The sequence below is a fragment of the Bubalus bubalis genome, chromosome 2 (genome assembly GCF_019923935.1).
Source record: "Bubalus bubalis isolate 160015118507 breed Murrah chromosome 2, NDDB_SH_1, whole genome shotgun sequence".
Taxonomy (NCBI): domain Eukaryota; kingdom Metazoa; phylum Chordata; class Mammalia; order Artiodactyla; family Bovidae; genus Bubalus; species Bubalus bubalis.
The window spans coordinates 71610215-71625168 of record NC_059158.1 but is presented as its reverse complement, the minus strand read 5'-3'; the positions used below and the strand labels follow the sequence as shown (position 1 = coordinate 71625168).

The following is a 14954-nucleotide window of genomic DNA, read 5'->3' as shown; positions in this document are numbered from 1 at the left end:
AGAGATCAAACCCACCTCTGCTGCTTGACAGGTGGACTCTTTACTACTACTCCACCCAGGAAGCTCATTGGTGGTTAATAGATCATTTAAAAAACCCAATTCAGGGACTTTCCTGGTGGTTCAGTGGTTGAGATTCTGCACCTACACTTCAGGGGATTATGGGTTTAATCCCGTGTCTGGGAATTAAGATCATATCATGCATGGTATGAACAAAACAATCACAAATCACCTAGTTCAAAGTAGCTTACATACTTCCTCAGGCTTCAATATGTGATTGTTGGGGTAGTGCCAGGCAGTGCCATGGTTCAGTTGGACTAAGGAGAAAATGTGATTCTCTGTAAAAGCATAATGACGGAGTGACCATTAGAGGTGTGTGTACTCCAAATACACTCACAGTAGCTTCTCATACTATAATCCTATAACCCAAATCAGTAGTGTCCCCTTTCAGAAGTTAATTCTTTCAAAAAAATAATGGGAAATGGTGAGTAGAGATTATGCCACCTGGGAGGGTTAAGCAGCAAATTACTTCCTCAGTAAGTTCTGAATATGGAATAGGAATTCCTAGAAGTGTCTGCTGTCCTAAAGCAGATTTGCCAGAGCTGAGTCTAGGACCCTGGAGATTTATGCTACAATATCCTTAAACCTGGCTCTCTCTGGTGGTCTGGAAGAGTCTCAGTGAATTCAAAGACACTCCTTTCCCTACCCCCCAAAGAATACTTTTGATCCATGGGAAAACAAAACAAAACAATTCTGATGGGAATGAATTAGCACAGAAAAGACTTGCCTTTGAGAATATCACTTGTTCCTGGGTGCTCCATCATTGTTGGCCACACACATGAAAGCACTGATGAGGAGGGCTAAGAAACCTGGAGATACAAAAAGTTCAAATGCTAGGATTTGTGAATAAAGAATTTTGCCAAGCTATCATCTCCACAGCATTAAAAAATGACCTTGGGAACATCCTTTAAACTCTTTACCACTAATTTACATGCACCAATATAAATAATATTGTAAGACTAACATAGGTGTGAGCCTGATTTTATAAGATAGCTTAAGTTATCATGTTACAACACAAAGGTCACACTAAATTTAGATACCCCATTTATAAGAATTAAGTTTCTATTCATATGTGAATTGGATTTGGAAATCTGATTTTAAAGTGCAGGAATCACTTTCAAATGTGATCGTATGAAATTTAAAAATATGTATTTCATATAGAATGTATCAAAATGTGAAATTATTCTTTAAATATTTTTAACACCTTTGGTTTATGAATAATGGGCATTTCATACTACTTTGTGGCAAGAGTGTTAACTACTTTTAGCATTCAGTTGTTTAGAGCTTACCCAGCAAATGTTTTAGTATGTATCTATAGTCCCATCACTTCATGGGAAACAGATGGGGAAACAGTGGAAACAGTGTCAGACTTTATCTTTTTGGGCTCCAAAATCACTGCAGATGGTGACTGCAGCCATGAAATTAAAAGACACTTACTCCTTGAAAGAAAAGTTATGACCAACGTAGATAGCATATTCAAAAGCAGAGACATTACTTTGCCAACAAAGTTCCGTTTAATCAAGGCTATGGTTTTTCCAGTGGTCATGTATGGATGCGAGAGTTGGACTGTGAAGAAAGCTGAGCAGCGAAGAATTGATGCTTTTGAACTGTGGTGTTGGAGAAGACTCTTGAGAGTCCTTGGACTGCAAGGAGATCCAACCAGTCCATCCTAAAGGAGATCAAACCTGGGTGTTCTTTGGAAGGAATGATGCTAAAGCTGAAACTCCAGTACTTTGGCCACCTCATGCGAAGAGCTGACTCTTTGGAAAAGACTCTGATACTGGGAGGGATTGGGGGCAGGAGGAGAAGGGGACACCAGAGGATGAGATGGCTGGATGGCATCACCGACTAGATGGACGTGAGTCTGAGTGAACTCCGGGAGATGGTGATGGACAGGGAGGCCTGGCGTGCTGTGATTAATGGGGTCGCAGAGTCGGACACTACTGAGTGACTGAACTGAACTGATAGAAATATTTTAGAGTAGCTGTTCTTAAATGTGATCTGGGAATCTTTGTTGGGTCTTCCAAACCCTTTCAGGGAGTAATCAAGGTCAAAACTATTTTCAAAACAGACTAAGGCATTATTTATCTTTTTCACTCTGATTCTCTCATATGTGTAACATGGAGATTTTCGGTAGTTACATGGCATGTGGTATTTCAACTGATTGAATTCAGAAGCAGATATGAGAATTAAACTGTCTTCTATTAAGCAAAACATCAGTTTGAAAAAATGTAAAGGAAAGCCATTTTTCTCATGTCCTCCCCAAATACAGTTATTTTTAGTAAAATATTTTATTTATATAAATATGTATTATTGATCATCATTATTTTAAAATAAATTGACAAAGAAGTATTTTAAGTATTTTAAAGTTTTAATTTATTATATGGTATAGGTAGTATGTAGGTAGATATAAACATAAACAAAAGCTCTTTGTGGGGGGGTTGGGGGGGGGGTCTCGATTTTTAAGATTTATAAAGAAGTCTTAGAGTCCAAAGAGCTCAAGTTTACCTAAAAGCAAAACTTTAAATGTTTACTGGCTTAAAGTACTAACTGATAAATAGCAAATCTTGATTTTAATCTGTTCTAAAGAAAATAATTATTTTAAAGTAATTTTTGACTTTGGTTTCCAAAGTCCTTGCATATTTATCATTTTGCAATAAATCTGACAGGTAGGCAGGTCAGAAATTATTCTTAACTAAAACATGAAGAAATCAAGAAACAGTTTTAGATTGCATAGTAAGTTAGTAGCAGAGCAGCTATAGAACATAAAGTACTTTCAAATCTAACTGAATAATTTGGCACATTAATGTAGTTCCTCCTCCTTTCCCTATATAGGGTGATTATGACATATAAAATATTAAAATGGTATTGCGACAGAACATAGCCTGTAGCCACTTTCCCGTTAAACATCTTCATTCTCGAGCTAACTCAGTGCCCTTTACTGCAGCAGACAGCTAAGCACAATTAAATGCTTTCCTGTCATTCAAAAACAATGCTAACTCCTACAGACTTTTTTGTAGGAGTTTTTTATGTCTTCATCATTTGCTGGTAGAGCTTCTTTTTATAACTACGGACAGCTTCACAGGTATACCTGATAGGCGACTTCCATTTGAGAATGAATTTCAGAGTACTGAATGTACTGTCATGCTAATTCTCTGCTCAAGAACTTAAAAAAACTTCCAGCAGATCAATGTTTACTCTTCTGCTAAGTTTTCAATGCTCCTCAGATTTGGTTTCACATTTCTCATTCAACCTCATTTCTTTTCCCTCTAGTGTGCATTATCTTATGTAGGAGGGTTGTCATCCTTATATCAACCTCACTCTCACTTCCATAATAGCAGTTGGAATTTTCTATATTCTTGCTCATTAATCCTTTAATACCCCTGGGAAGTTGTTATTACTATCCCAACTTTATAGACAAGGAGCTGAGCCCAAAGATATTAATGTGACAAGCTTGAGACAACACATCTTTCTGATCAATGGTGGAGCCAATATTCAAACCTATGTCTGTCTGGGAATGAGGGTAATGCTGTTAGCCATTACACCATATATATCAGTAAACGAATTAAATTTAAATAGGTTAAATGATCCAAGATTTTGTGCTAATACTTTCTAAAGAAAACAACTAAATACTATTTACAAGAGACACATCTAAAACATATAAATACAAAAGGATTGTAAGTCATAGGATAAGGCCACCCCCTTACTCTCCACACTCACATACAAGCTCCCATAGTTAAACTTTACAACAAAAATAATTATTAGAAAGCAAGAGGGATATTTGATAATTATAAAAAGTTCAATTCATCAAGAAAATATCATAATTTTGACATTTAATATAGAGGTTCAAAGTACTGAAAGCAAAGATTAGCAGTAGAAGGAAAAAGAGATAAACCCATAATGATAGTGGGAGATCTTAACATCCTTCAATAACTGATAAAGTAAGTAAACAAAATATCAGTTGGGATATAAAACAATACAACATATAAAACAATACTTGAACTTGAATACTTGAATATAATACAATACTTGAACAATACAATCATTAGATCAAATTTGTATCTGAGGAACACTATACTCCTAAACAAGAGAGAATACAAATCATTCTTTTCAAATACAAGTGGAAACTATTTGGAACTGAAAAATCATGAAAATAATGTTATCAAAACTTGAAGTTAATTGCTTATAGAGAAATTTATAGCCCTAAATGTAAATATAAGAAAAGAAACACAACAGAAGGCTGAGAAACCAATGAGCTAAGCATTCATTTTAAAAAATTAGGAAAAAACTGGAAGATAGGAAATAATATTAGTAGAAATTAATTTAAAAAAGCATACATATAATTGGATCAACAAAGTCAAAAGTTGGTCTTTTAAAAAAGTAATAAAAGCTCTCGCCAGGCGTCCTCGTGTGAGTGACATCGTCTTTAAACGCTGCGTGGCAATCCCTGACGCGCTGCCGTGATGCTCAGGGAAGACAGAAGAAGAAGAAGAAAAAAAAAAGTAATAAAATTGCTAAATGCCTGGTAAATTGATTTAAAAAAAGAGAGAGAGCAAAATAACCAGTATTGGGAATAAAAAAGTAGGACATTACCAAAGATTCTATAGACATTAAGTGATAATAGAAGATACTATGAAAAACTTTGTCATTAAATTTGAAAATGTAAATGAAGCAGACAATGTGCTAAAAAAAACTGTTAAAAACCGAAACAAGCAGATACAGAAAATCTGAGTAGCATTAAACTATTTAATCTTTTAATAAAAAGACCTTCTCATAAAGAAAACTCTAGGTTCACATTGTTTCTTTGGTGAATTGTAGCAAACATTTAAGGAAGAAATAATGATGAGTCTTACACAAAGTCTTCTTGAGCCTAGAAAACAAAGAAGTACTCACTAGCTTGTTTCATGAGACCAGCAAAATCTGACATGTTTCTACTAAAAGAAGGAAAATAACAGACCAACCTTACTTGTAAACATAACACAAAAGATTAAACAAAAATTTAATACTACTCTATATTCAATGATATACAAAAAGGCCAGTATATCATGATCAGGTTGGGTTCATGCCAGCATTGCAAGGTTGGCTGAAGAGTGGAAAACCAACCCACATAATTTACCATACAAAGGGAATAAAAGAGAAAAATCCTATGATCATCTCAACAGGTACAGAAAACAATCTGATAAAACTCATTTCCAATCATGATAAAAACTCTCAGCAAGAGAGTTAGGATTAGAAGGGGAATTCCTTAATCTGCTCAAAGATTTGTTAAAAAACAAAATGAAACAAAAACTCAGCAACCCTGTTGAAACACTGATGAAGTGTTGAAAGATTTCCCTTTGAAGTCAGGAACAAGACAAAGGTGCCACTACCACAACTTCTCTTCAACATTGTACTGGAGGTTCTAGCCAGTCGACTAAAACAAGAAAAAGAAGGATGGAAAGGAAAAATCAACTGTTACTATTCACAAATTATATAACTCTATGTAGAAGACGGAAAAAAATAAAGAGGAGCTAAGCCAGTGTGATACTGGCTTAAGGTAGATAAACAGACCAATGGAATATAATACAGAGCCTAGAAACAGACTAATGTTCTATCAACAGTTGATTTATGACAAAGGTGGTAATGTAGAACAAGGTATTTTCAACAAGTAGTGCTGAAACAACTGAATACTCATACTGGGAAAAAAAAAGAAACCTGATCTCCACACCATAAGTAAAAATCAATTCCAGGTAACCTGTAATTATAAATGTGAATGGAAAAATTCTAAGGCTTCTAGAAAGTAATACAGGAGATCTATCTTTATTGTTGTTCTTTAGTCACTAAGCATGTCTGACTCTTATGACCCCATGGACTGTAGCCCACCAGGCTTCTCTGTCCATGGGATTTCCCAGGCAAAAATACTGGCGTGGGTTGCCATTTCCTTCTCCAGGGGATCTTCCTAACCCAGGGACTGAACTTGCATCTTCCATGCTGCAGGTAGATTCTTTACCACTGAGTCACCGGGGAAGCCCAACAGTATATAATTGCATACCAGAGTTTATTCTACAATTAGTAGAGTTGTTTCCAGTTTGGGACTGTTTTGGGTAAGATTGCTATAAAATGTCTCTAGGTGGACATGTAGATGAATTTCTGTAACGTACTCATCTAAGAGTGGAATTTCTAAGTCCTCAAGTATGCATATATTTAATAGATAAGGAAATGCCAGGCTTTTCCAAAAGTATTATGAAAAGTTAAAGGGTTTGTTGCTCATTCGTGTCCTACTCTTTGTGACACCATGGACTGCAGCCCTGCCAGACTCCTCTGTCCATGGGATTTTCCAGGCAAGAATATTGGAGTAGGTAGCCATTCCCTTCACGAGGGGATATTGCCAGCCCAGGATCAAACCTGGGTCTTTTGCATTGCAGGCAGATTCTTCACCACTGTGCCACCAGGGAAGCCAAAGGAATTGTATAAAATCTATTCCAGCAGCTTAGGAGAGTTCCCATATGAGAGTTCTGACATGTTATTGTCAGTCTATTTAGTTTTAAATAAATAAATATGGGAAGTATCCTATGAAGCTGGAATAGATTTTGTACAATCCCTTTGGAAAAGTCTGGTATTTCATTATCTATTAAACGTATACATATTTGATGACCTAGATATTCCACTCTTAGATGGGTATATGTTACCGAAATTCATCTATATGTCCACCTAGAGACATATTCCAGAGAAGGCAATGGCACCCCACTCCAGTACTCTTGCCTGGAAAATCCCATGGATGGAGGAGCCTGGTGGGCTACAGTTCATGGGGTCGCTAAGAGTCAGACACGACTGCACGACTTCACTTTCACTTTTCACTTTCATGCATTGGAGAAGGAAATGGCAACCCACTCCAGTGTTCTTGCCTGGAGAATCCCAGGGACGGGGGAGCCTGGTGGGCTGCCGTCTATGGGGTTGCACAGAGTTGGACACGACTGAAGCGACTTAGCAGCAGCAGCAGCAGCAGAGACATATTCAAAAATATTTATAGCAACCATATCCACAACAAAAAACAAACTGGAAACAACTCCATTAATTGTAGAAAAACCCTGGTATACACATTCAATGGAATACTATACAGCAAGGAAAATGAACGCACTGCAACTACATGCAACAATATGAATGAATCTCATAATGTTGAGTGAATGAAAGCAGACACAAAAGAACATACTATATAATACTATTCATATAAATGAAAAAAAAAACAGGAAACATATGCATGCTTTATTGATAAGCATAAAAAACCAAGGAAATGTGTATCATAAAACTCAGGACAGTGGTTACTTTGACAGGTAGAGAGTGTGAACTGATTGGGAGAGGGCGTAAGAGGGACTTCTGGGGTGCTGGCAACCCTCTATTTTTCAATCTAGATGGAAGTTACATGGGTTTTTGATCTATGATAAATTATACTTTGGTTTACTTTTTCTCATTTCCTAATAAAAATGTCTAAAATTCAAGAATTCCTTCCAAGGATCACTAATCAACTCTGAAGATAAGCAATGAAAGTCAGTGCAATAAAAAAATTTGGTGCATGTTTCAGGAGTTAATTTCACTTTTTCGTGCTTCATATTAGAAGAGATGTTGTAAATGCAAATAAAGCACTCTCCATGGGGATCTAGGTTATTAAGGGCCACGTGTTCCAGGACTCAAAACGAATAAGTTTGTGGAGATGGCCCTGCTGAATGTGATTATCACTGAGGTTTTGCCTTTGGAGGGCATTTCAATGGACCATTGTTGTTCAGTCACTCAGTCGTCTCTGACTCTTTGTGACCCCATGGACTGCAACATGCCATGCTTCCCTGTCCTTCACTATTTCTCAGTTTGCTCAAACTCAGTGGACCATGCCTTATGTGAAATATCTGTTTCTCTTAAGAAGGATGAAATAAGTAATAAGGCACTCTGCTTGGGCTTTGCTCTTGTAAGGAGAGGGATTAGGGGAAAGGATTTCCTAACGTAACCTATATCACACTTGTTTCACTTAATAGTATCACAGTTTCTTCCCCACATATATCCCAACTCCTAACCAGCTAATTTTACCATGTAGATGAAGCATAGGCTTAAACGCTTTTGCATCTCACAGCACATGAATTAGTTATGTAATAGGCTCTCACCAAGTGTTGTTACTGCCTACATGGTTTTCATTACTGTGCACATATCTGAAATATATATAATCAGTTTTTCTAATGCTATAATAGTTTACACCAAAAATATAATTTTGGTTTATATCAAATTTTCCATCACCCAGTAGGTAAGGTTTTTATTATTGTTGATATTGGCAAAATTTATGAATTTTGTCTCCTGAGAGTTGGCAAGAAGCATGTTCAACTTCAACATGGAAAAGACTGTGGGAGTCAGTTAACTACATTTACATTTAAGGCATGACAATTGGTATTAGATTGAGCTCTCTGGGACTCAAGCAAAAATTAATAGACCTGTCCTATTCCAAAAAGATTCTGAGGCAGTTGTTGCTTATACAGCATTCTGGCAAGAAATCAAAGACTTTTGGAGAAGGAAATGGCAACCCACTCCAGTACTCTTGCCTGGAAAATCCCATGGATGGAGGAGCCTGGCGAGCTACTGTCCACGGGGTTGCAAAGAGTTGGACATGACTGAGTGACTTCACCAAGGCTTTTACGTGATTGCAAGCAAACATGCTGCTTGGTGTTTCAGTACTGTTCTAGAAACATCTAGAAGGGTGTGAGAAGCTCAAAGACTAGAGTTGCTGAATTCTCAAATTTAAGCAGTCTTTTTCCTTACAGCATTCACAGCAATTTACTCCTGCTGCTCCCTTTTCCCACTCCTAGTCTATCTCAAAGAGACAGTGGTTAGAAGCAGCAGCTTAACAGGAGTGGGGCTCAGTGATCCTGTAGCTAGACTGGATGCTTAATGCTGAACTCTCTCTTTCAGATTTGGTGGTCAGGAATACAAATCAAGTCCTCTTTACTGTTTACCTGAATTTTCTCCAAATTATTAAATGGTTCTTTTGTATTGCTCAAATAACTTCTGGAATATCTTAACTCTTTTGCAGAAGACTGTGTTAGCAAGCAGGTGGCTACTCAGAAAGGAGGTGAACTCAATGGACTCAGAAAGCTTATGGCAATGCCTTTTCTTACCATTCCCAAGACTTACTTTTAAATCGCACCTTATGCGAAAAGGAGCTCTTACTTCTGATGGTTGAGGTCTGCAAGGTGGCTGATAAAAGTCTATCTGATTAGCTGGCTGAAAACGGTTGTGGAGCACAGTCCTACTGACGCACCTCCCATTTCACTAAGTGCTGCTCTCCAGAAATGAAGTCAAAATGTAGATGACCGAGACGTCTTCAGAACAGTTGTTGGGTAATTTTATCTTTGGGTTTCCCAGGTGGCTCAGTGGTAAAGAATCCGCCTGGAGATGCAGGGTTGATCCCTGAGTCAGGAAGATCCTCTGGAGAAGGAAATGGCAATTCACTAAGTATTTTTGCCTGGGAAATCCCATGGACAGTGGAGCCTTGAGGGCTACAGTCCATGGAGCTGCAAAAGAGTTGGACAGGAGTTAGCAACCAAACAATAACAATTTTATCTCTAGCAACATAAATCTTTGGCACTACTAGGAAAATGCAAAGAAAGGTGCAACACCCAGTAACCACAAAAAGAGAACCTAGGTTGCAACTCAGCATTAGTGTTTACTAGGTGCACGCCTTTGGGCAACTTAAGAGTCTCCGAGTCTGTTTTCTCATTTCAGTTTTTTCAAAGCTTACTTACTTGAGATCTAGCATTGAGCACAGTGCCAGGCTCGAAGTAGGTGACGAGAAAATGATAGGAATTTGCTTTGATGGTTATAGGCAACCAATCAGTTCCGGGTTACTTTTAGTGACCCTCGCAGCGAGGGAGAGAAGAGGTGGGCCCAGGAAATGATGGCGTTGGTTCGCTCGTCAGGTCCCCAGATGGTCCGAGGAGTCTGGTCCTGAGAGCTACTCCGGAGGCTCAGGCCTCACCCGAGAAGACCACCCAGCGCACTAGGTCACCTCGGGGAGCGTTTGCGGTTTGGCTCCAAATCTTGCCTGACTCAGACCAGGCTAATCCCGGGACGGCTCGAACTCACCTGCTTGACAGGTGTCAGCGGTCTGGGGCGTGACCGTGGAGGCGGGCGGCCGCGGTGGGCGGGAGCTGGGAAAAAGAAGCTCCAGGCGCATGGCACCCGCCGCCCAGTCGCCGCGGTGGCTGCCGGGATGCGCCGCAGCGAATGGTCCTCCCGGGCGCCGTTCTGAGTGACCTTTCACCCGCGCCCAGCGGCCCCGGGCGGCGGCACAAGGCGGAAGCCATGGCGGAGGCGGCGGCTGCGGCGGGCGGGACGGCCGCGGGCGCGGGCGCGGGCTCCGGGTCCACAGCGGACCGGGAACGGGACCGGGATCCGGAGCGGGACCGCGCCGGGAGGAGGCTGCGAGTTCTTTCAGGCCATCTGCTGGGCCGGCCGCAGGAAGCTCTGAGTACCAATGATTGCAAAGCGCGGAGAACCGCGGCGACCGGCACGGCGGCGCCCACTGCCACTCCCGCCGCGCAAGAGTCGGGCACCATCCCCAAGAAGCGGTGAGTGACGTCTCTGTTGAGCCAGACGCTGGTGAGGGACCAGGCCGGGCCTGTGATGCGGGAGGGCACGGGCGAGGTGGGAAGGGAGGTGACACGGGAGGGGGGAAGGCATTCCGGTCCCTGAAAGTGCGGACCATCTCTTTGAAGAGAGCGTAGATGACAAGCAGGATGAAATGGGTTTTGGTTACTATTTGAGAGTAATAAACCTGAAGAACTCATATTGGGGAAGGCTTTCAGGGGACCTTTTTTCATGGATTCATAATGCCAGAAATTCATTGTCTGTCTTGAATTAATATTTAGGAAGCCAGCGTCTTAGAATAAATAGAAGGGTTTAATTATGATCCTCCAAAGAAATTTAAGTTTGTACCAAATGATGGATCTCTTTAAATTCGCTCTAGCTTGGGTGTGAGGTGGCGGTTCCTGGAAGAAGGTGCAGCTGCTGGTTTCTGGGGTGGATTTCTGCTTGCTTAGGGGCATGCGATCTTTGAGGGAGGAGGAAATCGAGGGATGGGAAGAAGCAATAAGTAGAAGACACTGCTAGTGACTTAGGGTGTGGTGGTAGCTACTGAGCTCTGGTGTAACCAAAAGCTGAAAGATCCTTGTTTGTGGGTGAGGTTGTTTATAAGATATCTTAAGACTTTTTAGAGAACTGATAAGCTCTGATGCAAGCCACTAGGAAAAGCTGTTATTTGAGATGTGGCTTTGTCAGCATGGATTAACTTTGAAAGTGAAAAAAAAGTTAATGTTTAATGTGTACTTTCAATGTCAGAGATTGTGCTAAATCTAATTTCTTTTACTCCTCTCCAAACTGTGAGGTAGGTGCAGTTATCTTTCATTTTATAGATGAAGAAGTAAACAAGATTTAGAAGCCTGCTCTAGGCTTGGCAGGTTCACCGTGTGGCAGGTTAGTTTTCGAAATCTGGCCAAGTTGACTTTAGGGCCAAATTCTTAAACTGTACTGTTTCTGATGAATTCATTCATTAATTCAATATTCGTGAGTCCTACTACATACTCACTGTACTAAGAATGTAGAGATTTAAAAATGCAGTATTTACTCATAAGGAACTGATAACCTAAGAAGATAAAGTTATAATACAGTATAATAAGAAAGTTAGCTGCTAACCATAGCAAACAGTCACTTAACCCAGTTTTGGGTATTTATTTATTAGGGTGAAGGCTTTCCAGGGTAGGGATTGCCTGAGTAAATCTCGAAGGTTGTTCTGGGAGTAGCCTGCCAATGGAGAAAAGCATTCTTAGTGAAAAAGCTGTGTTCACAGGTAAAGCAGTGAGAGGTTGACCTGCTAAGAGTTAAGTGTTGCAGGAAGAGGTGAGAATAGCTTAGGATGAGGAGCGGATAGGCTGGTCTTGTTTACAAGATTTTATGTACAGTAAAATATGATTACATTTACCTTTAGAAAGGTCACACTGGGGATTGAGTTGAAGGTTTAAGCAGTTGAGCATATGGGTTTGGGGAACATAGATTTGAGTTTGAATTTCCACTCCACAATTCCAGCTGCATGACCTTGGGCAAGTTACTTAGCCTCTCTCAGAGCTTTAGACCCCTCATCTGTGAAAATGAGGACAGTAAGCCCTGCTTTGCATTGTTGCTGTGAGAATTGAATAATGTAAAGTGATCAAGTGCTTAGTACAATGCTGATTTCATAACCCTTCAACAAATGGGAGATGCAGTTTTGATTGAGTCCAAGAAATTTAAAAGAATAAACCATTTATTTAGAAGACTAATATCCCAATGAGAAATGCTGTGATTCTGAACTCCGGCATAATGCTGGGAGTGGGCAATCTATTTGAAAAAGTATTAGGAGGCAAATTTTCCATAACTTGATTACTGAATGGTGGGGGAGGAAGGAATCAAGGGTCACATTCACATTCTGGCCTCTGGCTTCATTTGAAGTTATATTAGCTGTGATTGGATTTAAAACTTTAAAGTTTTCTAATGGTTTAATGTACATTTATGTCCATTCTTTTGTGTGCATGTGTGTGATTGTACATTTATATGCAGGTTCATACTCTTGAACTAAGTAGAGAGGACAAGTGTTCCTTAAAGTTGGACTTGGGTCCTTTATTTATGGCATTCAGAGAAAAATAGTAATGTTTGGAAAGCACAATGGGGTAATGGATGAGGCTTCCCACAGCTGAGGGTGACTGGTCTGGGAGGCCTTCTGTAGCTGCTCCATGGACTGAAGGCCCAGCTGCATGTAATCTATGCCATTAATGGCCCTGGTATTTCCTTCAGGATTAGATGTGGTAAAATCTAATCCTGTACAACTATGTTAAAGTTTGAATAATAGGATGAGGGAAAACAAAACTTATATTACATGAAGTATCAAAAGCACCTTCACAAGAGTGATCTGCTTAATGTGTTTTTCATGGGGACCCAGGTGTCCCTTCTATTTCCTACTGCTTAGCTGGAACTCAGTCTACCAGCACCAGAGCAGAGCCAAAAGGGAAGGCAAGTGATGGAGCAGGAAGGAACCAGTGTGTATTTCTAGTGAAGTGTGAATGTGACTGTATATCGTTATTTTGGAAGGATTTGGTCATGTATGTTATTTGTATAACTCCCTTTCATTACCTGGGATGATGTCATTGGTTGAAATTCTTTTATTTCATGGCTGGTTATCATCTTGGAATTGCAGGAGTAACTTCTTGAAACTTAATGCTTTCATTCCTCTTACAGGGTAGTCATGTATATGTCAATTTACTTAACATGTATAGAGTAGTTGCTTTATGATAGATGTTGTCTTAGGTACTGAAAGTAAAGAGATAATAGTCCTTGGCCTCAAAAAATTCAATCTAGCAAGGAAGGTGTACATTCCAGCACATTTTGAGTAGAGCCAGTGTAGATACAGATGTAGCACAGAGGACAGAAAGAGTGGTATATTCTGTCTAGGGCCTCAGAAGAAGCTTTCTGAAGACGGTTTTAAAATATGGATGACAGTATGGCAGGTTGATTTGGTGGTGAGGAACGTTGGCATTATAGACAGAAGTCATAGCATATGGCAAAGCAGGAGGGCGGGAAAGTGAACCTTGTATTTAGGTAATTAGACAATTCAGTATTGGTAGAGGTGGGAGTAAGTTAAAAGAGGAGGGCGTGAGCAGGTCATGGAGGCCCTTGGCCTGTAGGTCATCAGTCCTTTTGTTCTTTCACTCTTATATGTGTGAATGTTTGAGTGCTTACTATGCAGCATATAACAGTGAACAAAAACTCTACCCTTGTAGACTTACATTCTGTTTGGAATGGAGATAGTGTAACAGACAAGTAATACAGTATGACAGATTATTGTGTGACATATAATGAAAAACAATGCAGCATAGGAGGTGTGGTGATGGAGAGCCCTTAAAGGAATTAAGCTGAGAAGGGATGTGATCAGATTGGATATGGGTTGGAGAGCAATCACTGCAGCTGCAAGGTTAAGAATGGATTGCAGAAGGATGAGGATGGGTATGGGAAGATCCATTCAGGGAGACTGTTAAAGCAGAATACGGGAGAAATAATGAAGGATTAATTCAAGATGATGGCAATGAGAACAGAGAAGTGGATGGGTTTGCATTTTGAAAGTTGGTGCATTAGTTGATATTTAAAACCTGTTACACTTGTCACATGATCTCTTATGAGTAGATTTTAATTACTTCTATCCAAGAACATATATTTTCTTTATTTGAAGTTGTGGAGTAGAGTTTTGAGGATGATGGGTTACTTTTGGACTTCTGTTTTCCTGTAAGTGCCTTATTACTCCATGAACAATTTCTTTCTACTCTTGGTTCTGAATGCAGTTTTAGATTCCTAAAAATCATAGTAAATGTCAGCCAAATATGTGACATTTTTATGCCTTGGTTTTGAATTTTTTTCAATTTTTTTAAAGCTATTATAGTGTTATGAAAAAGAAGGAAAAGAACCCTTGTTCACATCTGTCCCTCCATTACCAGTAACCACTTCCCCAGTTGTAATTTTGACTACAACCTCTTGTGGTTTGCATTAGTCAAAACTGTTCTGTGGTAATTTTTATAGCAGTTGTAAACTCTTATAGTTCAGATCAAAAGAATATCTGATTAAGAAAGCTTTTAATTATGTAATTTACTTGCTCATAGTGTCATTTATATACACCATTCTTTAAAAAATAGTGTATTATTTAACATCTACAAGAACCTTGGTAGATATTTTCCAGAAGGAAAAATGTGAGTTAACTTCTTGTAAATATTTCCCAGAAGGGCATCCTGAAGCCCGTAAGAGCTGATGAATTTCTGCAACAAGGTTATTTGCACAAGTGACCTGACTTACAATTTACTGTCATTTGA

The 14954-nt window shown here is 39.5% G+C and overlaps 1 protein-coding gene and 1 long non-coding RNA gene across 3 annotated transcripts in view; one reads left to right on the top strand and one right to left on the bottom strand.

Annotated features, from left to right (window-relative positions):
- Positions 1-3869: 3869 nt before the first annotated feature.
- On the bottom strand, positions 3870-10293 carry LOC112577767. Its single transcript, XR_006547115.2, has 3 exons — positions 10156-10293; positions 9205-9584; positions 3870-5470 (listed from the first exon to the last, which is right to left on the bottom strand). It is a non-coding gene; the product is annotated as an uncharacterized LOC112577767 (long non-coding RNA).
- AGPS (alkylglycerone phosphate synthase) overlaps positions 10259-14954 on the top strand; it is a 127107-nt gene continuing 122411 nt past the window's right edge. The window contains exon 1 of one of the 2 annotated variants that reach the window (XM_044933249.2): positions 10259-10640. In XM_044933249.2, coding sequence (XP_044789184.2) covers positions 10297-10640 — 344 coding nt within the window. In that variant the 5' untranslated portion in view covers positions 10259-10296. The remainder of the gene's footprint in view (positions 10641-14954) is intronic. The other variant, XM_006054504.4, reaches the window with a different exon arrangement.